The sequence below is a fragment of the Helicoverpa armigera genome, chromosome 15 (assembly GCF_030705265.1).
Source record: "Helicoverpa armigera isolate CAAS_96S chromosome 15, ASM3070526v1, whole genome shotgun sequence".
NCBI lineage: Eukaryota > Metazoa > Arthropoda > Insecta > Lepidoptera > Noctuidae > Helicoverpa > Helicoverpa armigera.
In genome coordinates this window covers 10,902,357-10,912,267 of record NC_087134.1, presented here as the reverse complement: position 1 = coordinate 10,912,267, position 9,911 = coordinate 10,902,357, and the positions used below count along the sequence as shown (strand labels likewise).

The following is a 9,911-nucleotide window of genomic DNA, read 5'->3' as shown; positions in this document are numbered from 1 at the left end:
GTTGACAAAGAAATAATCAGCAATATATTTAAAGAACCTTTAACTATAATGGATCTTTCTGCCGTGGTTAGGTGACGTTTCAAATGTTTCAACCGCTCGGTTGTTATAATGTAAATCTCTTTGCCAAAGATTTATAAACCTTCCAATATACTAAAAACTTTGAAAAAGATCCAGAATCGATCGTCTTATTTGTCTCGCAAAATCACAAAATGGCAACACTGCATATCGCGCAGGCAGCTGCGGTAGATTCTGTGGCTTGGTTACTAATCTGTGATTCTGTGTCTATGGTTTTCGCTAATGTGTTGTGTTGTTCTTTATAGGTTATGTTGTTGTATTTTTTAAGTTTTAGAAAAACAAGTCATGATTTGTAAACAGTTTTTCTGTATGTTAGTATAACTCGTTGAAAGTAGTCCTTCACTTAATACCCTAAGACGACCCACTGACCTAACCATCATGTAAGTAAGCCTCTAGCTGCAAATAATTTATAGAGAAACTTACCGATTTCCCGCGGTTTTACCTACGTCCCGTGGGAACTACTGCCCGTACCGGGATAAAATAACGTCGGCTTGGTTTTTTCGGAGCCTTTAGGGTACAAAAAACATACTAAAAATGTTTCCTTTTATTATAATAAACAAAGATACATGATAATGTGTAGAGCCGGCTGTTGCGCTCCATGAGATAATATTGGTGTTGCAGGTCCGTGAGCCCCAACTCCAGCCTGGTGCAGCACACGATAGAGCTGAACTACGCGAACAGCAGGCGCTCCAACGCTATCAAATGGATTATCGTGAACATCACGATCGTGTTGTTCTTTGTGTTTGACTTGTAAGTAAACGCTTCACACTCAACTCGTACCTCGTTATTCACAGACTTGCATGTGCACTCGTTACTCACATGCTTCATTTTACTGTGCATATTCCACAGCAGTGAAACTATATAATAGGGTCAATAATATTATTATTAAACAATGTAACATGCATTTTATCCATCACAAACATATAAAAAAATGTTAGTATAGATCTCCAACAAAAGATGTACACATAGCATGACGTATGACTTCAGTATGCAAAGGGAATATTGTATAAATGTTAAATATTTATGTATCTAAATATTTTTGAAGAAAAAGCAACGCTGCCACCTTCACAACATGGGTAGAATTACATGACGTAACAAGGCTGCGGCACCTGGTTACTTGCACGCCCTGCACCATAGGTTTAGTCACCCTGTACTCAGGGATAGTGGATAGTTTTGATCTTTTAGGATATAAATACTTTATTGTTACATAGTTTAAATAATTCTGATAAAAATATATTTTAAATGGGTATTTATTCAAGTATTCCCCAGTGCACCCAGTCGGTCGTTTGTTTTTTACACGCTTTTATGTAACTTGCAATGTACATATATTGTTTCTTTTTTCATTTGAGGTCGCGCAAGTGTCCCGGGCACACGCAGGCGCTGCACTACGCCGAGCTCTGCGCCGTCGCCGCGCTCTCCGCCAACGTGCTGCAGCACGCGCGGCGCCTCGCCCGCCCCGCGCCGCCGCCGCCGCCGCCCGCCCGCCCGCCCGCGCCGCGAGCCGAGCCCGGCGCGCTGTCGCCGCGCCGCCGTTGGCACCGCCGCGCCCGCCGCTCGCCGACGCCGCCGAGCCCCCGCGCTCGCCGACCGCTTCATCGCCGACGCGGCGGCGCTGGCGACCTGCGCGAGCACGAGAGCGCTCGCGCGCGGAGGCGGCGGCTGGGCGGGCGGCGGCGCGCCCACTTCCGCTGTCGGCCGCGGCGCCGGCGGCGCGGACGCGGCGCCGCCGCGCGCCGCCCGTGGCGGCGCCTGCACCTGGACCCGCAGCGCCTGGAGCAGTGGAACCTGAACCTGCGCCTGTGGCTGCATGCGACATCCTGCAGCGGCTGGTGCGCGAGCTGGGCGGCGGACGCGGCGCTGGCGGCGGCGGCAGGAGGCGCGGGTGGGCGGCGCCAGCGCGGGCGGCTGCGGGCGGCGGCGCGCAGCTGCAGTCGCTGCCGCTGCTCTCGCACCTGGAGCCCTTCGCCGACCAGCGCTACGTAGTGCAGCGCATCCGAGGTGCGTCACCTACACTTTTAATCATTGCTGTGTGAAAAAAACTGTTCATTACATTAAATCCCACCCAAAACAAAAATGTGAAAGGCTGCCAAGTTCGATAATATGGAAATGCTTCGCCTATAAAAGAAGTGAGATCTGAATAAGTACCAAGTTCCATACAAATACCTCAGTTAAAAATAGTTACTTTTTAATGATGTACTTGGCAAGTTTTCAAACACCTTGTTATAAACCTACTAAACGCAATAAATCAAGTATATAATTTTCTTTTAAAACTTGTTGAGGCGTTGAGGCATTCAGTATTCGATGTGCCGCAGAGTTGGCGCAGGGCGGCTGCCTGAGCGCGTACCGCTGGAGCGGCGGCGGCGGCGACTGGGACGACGCCAAGCCGTGCGACGCCGAGCTGCTGCTGCACCTGCTGGCCACGTACCTGGACGCGCAGCTGCCGGGCGGCGCCCGCGCGCGGCCCTTCAGCGCCGCGCACCTGTCGGCCGCGCCCGCGCCGCCGCCGCGCGGACCCTCCGCGCTGGCGCTGCACCGCCTGGCCGCGCGGCCGCCGCACTGGGCGCTGGCGCTGGGCGACGAGCTGGTGGAGCCGGCGCGCGGCCGCAACAACCTGCTGCACGCGCTGCTGCTGTTCCTGGCGGCCGCCGCCCGCGCCGACCCGCCCGCGCTGCGCCGGCTGCACCTCGGCCGCGCCGGCCTCAACATGCTGTGGATCATCGGCCGCTAGCCCCACCGGCCACCGACTCACCGAAATCCTCTAAATGCTAGTCTTAAATAAAATACCAAACTATTTAACTATTCAATTATTTAAACCACATAGAGCCTTTCCCGCCCATCCCGCCTTCCCGAGCCGACTTTAGCAATCTTGGTGCCCCAGACGAGTGTTTGGGCTCCCACACAAAACTGCGGTGCGATGCCGCCGTGTCGCAGTTTTGTGTTACCGTTTAGTATGACACTGGACAATCATACCTTCAAGTGTAGTCAGCTGTATTGGACGTGTTTTTATTTTTAAGGTTTTATCCCGAATGCCCGCTAAGGATAAAAATGCTATTGCGATTCAATTTTGACATTATTGACTTAGGGGAATCGTGACCCTGTTATTGTTAAATAGATATGAAATAAAAAAAAAGGGGCGTCACCAAGTACGCACACAGGGGCCCGATTCTCCTAATTTTACTTAAGCGACCTTCGATTGACGTTCGACTCGATTCGACTGAAATCCAATCCCGACTCGATTACGATTGAAGCGTATGTGGCATTCCGCTATTTTTTCTTTGAAATAAACGTTTTTATCCTTTTCTGTCATTCAATAATGAATCATTTTGTCTGCAAATGCTTTACGATTGCAAAATGATTGTACAGCAAACTACCGTATAGACCAAAATCATCAAAATAGCAGACCAATCGCACACCAATCAAATGTCAATCGAATACGATTGGTCTTTTATTAGTAGCAGAATGCCCGATATGGTTAAAACTGCTATTACGATCATATTGCGATTCGATTTCTATTAGATTTTGACATTATTAACTTAGGAGAATCGGGGCCCTGTCGTGTTCAAGTCACTAAAGTCTAATTAGTAGGTGTTTTATTATGAGATAGTTTATGTCACAAACAGATTTTCGAGGCTATACTCCAGTCAAACAAGGAATTTTGAACCAATTCATAGTAGCAATAATACGTACTTATACGAACATACTTCGATCGCAGATTACTTAATAGTTGGTTTGATATTATGTCCTTTTCGGAAATTATGCAATCGTACGAGAGCGTAAACTAGTGTCATTAGTCAAGACGCAATTGTTGTGGATAATTAACACAAAGGTAAAATTGTTTGTTTGGATGGTACCAGGCACACGGCGTGAGACGCCTCTGACACTAGATGTTACAGTGTAATCGTTACACAAAATCAAACACAGATGTTCTTTTAGAATTTAATTAAATAACATTCTTATATACAATCGTTAATAATCGAGTGCGCAAGTGGCCGGGCAGACTGAATGCGGCGGCTAGTCCTGGAGCGCCGCCGAGTCCGCCAGGTGGTCGCGCAGGGCAGCGTCCAGCGCCGCCACGAAGCGCGGCAGCGACGCGCCCCGCACGTGCAGCGCGCGCGCCAGGAACGGCAGCCGCCGCAGCGCCCGACACCGCCCGCGCCGCCGCCGCCGCCGCCACCGCCCACAGCGCCGCGCCCGCCCGCCCGCCGGCACCGCGCCGTCGCGCGCGCGGCGCCGAGCCTCCGCGGCGTCACCAGCCCGCGCGCCATGAGCTGCACGCAGCAGCCGCGCAGGATCTCGTAGGCGGCGCGCGCCGAGGGCGGGCCCACGCGCCGCTTGATGTCGGCGCGGTCCACGAAGGCCACGTCGATGGCGCCCGTAACGTTGGAGGTGGTCAGCACGAGCGCGTTGGGCCGGCGCCGCAGCCGGTCCAGCTGCGTGAGCAGCGCGTTGACGGCGCGGATGGAGTCGGACGGCTCGAGGCCGGAGAGCGCGGCGCGGCGCGCGTGCGCCAGCGACTCCACCTCGTCCACGAGCACGCAGGCCAGCAGGCGGGGGTCCGCCACGATCTCCTCGAGCCGCTCGAACAGGCGAGCCACGAGCTTGCCGCTTTCCGCGAACCACTTGGAGAAGAGCCCGTGCGCGTTTATCTCGACCAGGCGCACTCGCGGGAATCGCTCAGCGAGACGAATCGACAATTTTTGTGCAAGCGCTCGACATAAACTCGTCTTGCCAGTCCCGGGAGGCCCGTGCAGCAGCACTACTCGGTTCCACCCTATAATGTTCGGATCTACACCACGGTCAGCGAACTCGAATGCGGTCTCCACGAAACGCACTGTATCCTCCTTCAACTTTGTATCATAAATAAGGCTCTCCCAGAGTCCATGGAACTCTTGACTCGGTAATGCCCATACTTCTGCAGCAGCAAATTCTTCCCCTGTGCTCGAGTCTGTCATTGTGTCAGTTTCTGCTCCAAAAGTGTCTAATTTGTAAATATGATATACAAGTACTGCTTCTGACGCTATTACTTCGGTATCATTATCAATATCGCAAACGGTTATCATTTGCACATGCTCTTTTAAATCGTGGTATTCACCTAGATCTGATTCACTTAGGATGGCACCAGGACATAAGGACACCAAATTCATCAGAAAGGGACGAACAAGTTCTTTAATACCATCTTTATTAGCTCGGCTTTGAGATCTTTGGACAATTTCAATGTGTAGTACAGGCTTCATGTTCAAAAATAATTGAAAATAAATAATAATCACAAATTAACAATAATCTTTCCTACAATCAAAAATAACCGACTTGTTCATACCACTACTGACATATGTATGTTATGACACATCATTGATTGACATTTCTAGTTCATTGTCTTTGATATTAAGGGTAGAGATAAGAAGAAACTCCTTGGATTTGATGTTGAGAATATACTCCGCAAGTTAGTTATAATCATCAAATATGTCCTTGTTCAAGCAAACAAAATATTCGGCTTTATTTATAATTTATACATTTCGCGTTGTATAATGTATGTGCTCGCTTACCGTAATACTTGACGTTTTTAATTTTATTCTGACATTGACAGCTGCTTGTTTGATGGAAGAAGTCGAAGTTGTATTGATTCTGAAATGTCTGTACAGGCGTTCGGCCAGAACAGCTTATAAATGAATTGAACCAAATTTTTAAAGCATGTTTCAAGTGTTATGTTAGGAGTATTAAAGAATCCAAGGATATAAATCTTAGAATAAAATCTTTAGCAGTGGCGCAGTGTGTGCGGATAGGGGTGCGACGTACAGGCGGGCGAAGGGCGTGCGCCAGGTGGACTCGACGATAGGATGTGGTACTGGAGGGCCTAGGTCGCAGTCAGAGGCAGGCAGGCGAGCCGTGTGGCGGCCGACACCGCCGTGGCGTAGCCCCGAGGAGACGCTCGAGTCCCTGCTGCGCGAGGCCGAGGCGCTCAAACAGAAGTTGGAGGAGGAGCGCCAGAAGCTCAACGATGTGTCGCGTGAGTCCGCATGCGCTCCACCATGCCCCTGCCCTGCTCATCGTTCACTCTGCAATATGCTACACCCTGCTAGTAGCTCCTCAACTAATGGAGTTAACTGTTAATGTTATTAGTATGCCATATATCATAATTTGATTTGAGTTAGCAATTGTCTTTTAGATAACCTTTAACTATGGACACATAGTTTTTAGTTTCCCTCGCAGACAAACACAATGAAGATACAACATGTTTGAATGTTGTCTCATCACTTTTAAGTTTTGTTGCAAGTTTATGTAACTCTCAAAAATTCACTGTTATGTTATTAATTTAACCCGTTGAATGCTGGTGTGCGGATCCTAATGGAATGGAGTTGCTTTAGTAGTAGGAATACATGTATGAGTTCATTGCAGTAAGGATGTTGGTGTTGCAGTGTCGAGCGTGGCGGAGCGCCTGGAACCCATCGCGTTCCCCAACCTGAAGCTGCGGCGTGTGCTCAAAGGCCACCAGTCCAAGGTTCTCTGCTCCGACTGGTCTCCCGACAAGCGCCACATCGTGTCCTCCTCACAGGTGTGTTTGTCTATAACTCTAATATTTTTACTCACTTTGTTCATACAACTCCACACAAAAGTGTTCTTCAGGCAAATCTATCAGTCACACAGAACACTGCAAACTGTTAGTCCTGTTCCAGTTAATTAATCAACTACGCATATTACTCAGTGATTAGCAGTAGTATGATCATCTGCCTAGCCTTTCCCCACGTGGATGGGGGTCGGCTTCCAGCTCTGTAGTGAGTGGTTCGGCAGGACGGCAAGGTGATGGTGTGGGACGCGTTCACGGCCACCAAGGAGCTGACCATCGCCATGCCGAGCACGTGGGTGATGGCCTGCGCCTACGCGCCGTCGGGCGCGCTGGTGGCGGCGGGCGGGCTGGACAACAAGGTGACGGTGTTCCCGCTGGGCGAGGACGAGCCGGCCGCGCGCAAGCGCACCGTGGCCACGCACACGTCCTACATGTCGTGCTGCCTGTTCCCCAACACCGACCGGCAGATCCTCACGGGCAGCGGCGACGGCACGTGCGCGCTGTGGGACGTGGAGTCCGGGCAGCTGCTGCAGAGCTTCCAGGCGCACGCGGCCGACGTGATGGCGCTGGACCTGGCGCCGTCCGACATGGGCGACACCTTCGTGTCGGGCGGCTGCGACCGCGCCGTGCTGGTGTGGGACATGCGCACGGGGCAGGCGGTGCAGGCCTTCGACACGCACGAGTCCGACGTGAACAGCGTCAAGTACCACCCGTCCGGCGACTCGCTCGCCACCGGCTCCGACGACTCCTGCACGCGCCTCTTCGACCTGCGCGCCGACCGCGAGGTGACCGACACTTGTCCTTTCATATGTTTACTTCATCGATCACTACTTGCTACCGATACTCTAGCTAGGTGATTTATACAAAGGAAAATGCTCAAAGCGACCCAAAGTCGATTAAAAATATTTATGTACAGCAAACTAGAACATAAGAAAGTCCCAAACATGCTTATTTAGTACTTGTTTATTGTTTCAGCGAAAACTAATTTGAGACACAGTGGTGTCGACTTATCGATTCGATCGTACGATTTATTCAATCGATTCCCGGTTCTTGATTCATATACCTACAATCTTTAAAAAAAGGGCCCATAAGACAAAATTGACTTTTTTTATTCCTTGGAAGAAAATTCGTTCGTTTTCGAAGTTATTTTCAAAAAACTAATAATGCAGTTGTAATAACTAATTAATGTACCTTTTTTGTTACGTCAAAACATTTTTGTAAAAGTGTAACTTAACTACTAGCTTCCACCCGCGCCTTCGCCCGCGTGGTCTGTTCGTAAGAAGAATCCTATGTTCATTCTAGTACCACCAAGAATATGTGTACAAAGTTTCATGATAATCGGTTAAGAAGTTTTTGCGTGAAAGCGTAGCAAACAGGTTTGTTTGACTTTCGTATTTATGATATTAAGTAAATAGAAAAGCGCTTAATTTTTAGTTCGATTCCGGTAGTAATGCGAAAATTTGAAATGCTTTTAATTTTAAACCCCTGTTGAGATACTGGATTGATATTTCTAATCAATATTGATAACCTGATATAGGTACTTTTAAAAAAACTTATTACTTTTTTTCTTGGAAAAGTATTTTTTTATTATTTTGTACTTGTAAGAAAAGGAGCTCATCGCTAAATAGCGATTTCTCCCATGTTACAGAAAGCACATCTGACTGCTTATAAAGTCCCAGCTGTGTTTGTACATCTTGGACACTTGTTATGAGTAGTCAGAAGCCAATTAAGGCATACCTGGTAGCTGGGTTGTGTTACACTGGGTGCCAGGGAAGTTCAAAAGTTCAGATACAAAAATGCTTTCTTCGGTGTTGAAGTACACCACGGGGATAGAACTTCAAAACAGTAATTATAGGACCATACTAAGTCAGTTAGCACCAAAATCATTGTTGGCCATTGATATTCCGGGGTCCATAGAAATTTGGCTATTATCCTTTCTTAGAAATAAACAAGAATTAGAGCTTCTATTTGTTATTTGTGTCTCGGTTTCAAGGGCTCGATGCAATGTTTTATTTTTAACTTGACAAAAGTTCACTCACGTACCTAGTAGGTACAGCGCCATGTATAACTTTTTTTGAACTTTACAGTAACCATTAGGATAGGTAATCTGTGCGTTACTATTTCGTGAGACTAGGTACTATTTTGCGTTTATAGTACGACCAAGTGCCGATGACAACCCTTATATATAAACTTATAAATAACCAGTTCTAAAAGGAATACTGCGTAATTTACGTATCGAGACTTGCAAATCTGACAGAGGCACTGAGTGGCGGACCGTGTGTGCAGGTGGCGCGCTACAGCAAGGAGAGCGTGATCTTCGGCGTGAACTCGGTGGAGTGGTCGGTGAGCGGGCGCCTGGTGTTCGCCGGCTACAGCGACTACGGCGTGCGCGTGGACGCGCTGCTGCGCGGCGCGCGTGTGCGTGCTGTGCGGCCACGAGCACCGCGTCACGCGCGTGCAGCTCACGCCCGACGGCACGGCGCTGTCCACCGCCTCGTGGGACGCCACGCTGCGGGTGAGTGCCGACTGCGGCGCTGCTGCCGCCACGCCACGCCACTCGAGCGAGACGCGCGTGACGCCACTCGTCTCTCTGTTGCAGATCTGGGCGTAAGGCGCCGGGTACTTACTGCGGACTGCGGGCGCAACTGTTTCATTTCAAGTATACTGGTACGATTCCGAATACCTTGTGCGTAGTTTTAGTCGAATACATATACCTATAGCACTAGTCGATGTAGTATGATAATAAATAATATATAAGTATATTATTTATAAAGATTTATCTAAGTAATGTATGTAAATATTGGTTACTGAGCACGTTGAAAGTGATGTTAATTTTTGCGAGTATTTATTTTGAAACGTAGTCGTGTACGGTAAGAGTGAGTCGGGCGAGGCGGCAGTCGTCCGTCCACCAGCTCAGTGTTAGTGTCCTACTATTATCAATAAATTTAAATGTTAACAACGTGTTTCATTCTCTCCTCCTTGGAGTGTCCTGTCTGAGTCCCGAGCTCGTGAGCAGTTGTCCCAGTCGCCTACAGAGTTCGCGACTTGTGTGCTTATCTCTAGCTCGAAGCAGGGGCCCGATTCTCCTAATTTTACTTAAGCAACATACGATTCACATTCGACTCGGTTCGACTGAGATCCAATCCCGACTCAATTACGATTGAAGCGTATGTGGCATTCCGCTATTTTTTCTTTGAAAAAAATGTTTCTATCCTTTTCTGTCATTCAATAATGAATCATTTTGTCTGCAAATGATTTTCGATTGCAAAGTGAT

The 9,911-nt window shown here is 48.9% G+C and overlaps 3 protein-coding genes across 3 annotated transcripts; 2 read left to right on the top strand and 1 right to left on the bottom strand.

The window, feature by feature from the left end:
- The first annotated feature begins 247 nt into the window (after positions 1-247).
- On the top strand, positions 248-2,871 carry LOC126055497 (uncharacterized). The gene is made up of 5 exons (XM_064038281.1): positions 248-455; positions 697-825; positions 1,425-1,653; positions 1,899-2,073; positions 2,388-2,871. Coding segments are annotated over exons 1-5 (951 nt in total). The 5' UTR covers positions 248-453; the 3' UTR covers positions 2,804-2,871.
- Positions 2,872-3,999: 1,128 nt separating this feature from the next.
- LOC110377929 (pachytene checkpoint protein 2 homolog) lies at positions 4,000-5,422 on the bottom strand. Its single transcript, XM_021336985.3, is given in 3 exon segments — positions 4,000-4,213; positions 4,215-4,288; positions 4,290-5,422. Coding segments are annotated over 3 exon segments (1,221 nt in total). The 5' UTR covers positions 5,310-5,422; the 3' UTR covers positions 4,000-4,086.
- Positions 5,423-5,702: 280 nt separating this feature from the next.
- LOC110377927 (guanine nucleotide-binding protein subunit beta-5) lies at positions 5,703-9,596 on the top strand. Its single transcript, XM_064038280.1, is given in 7 exon segments — positions 5,703-5,708; positions 5,818-6,079; positions 6,489-6,625; positions 6,862-7,422; positions 8,924-9,024; positions 9,026-9,152; positions 9,237-9,596. Coding segments are annotated over 7 exon segments (1,206 nt in total). The 3' UTR covers positions 9,249-9,596.
- Positions 9,597-9,911: the final 315 nt, after the last annotated feature.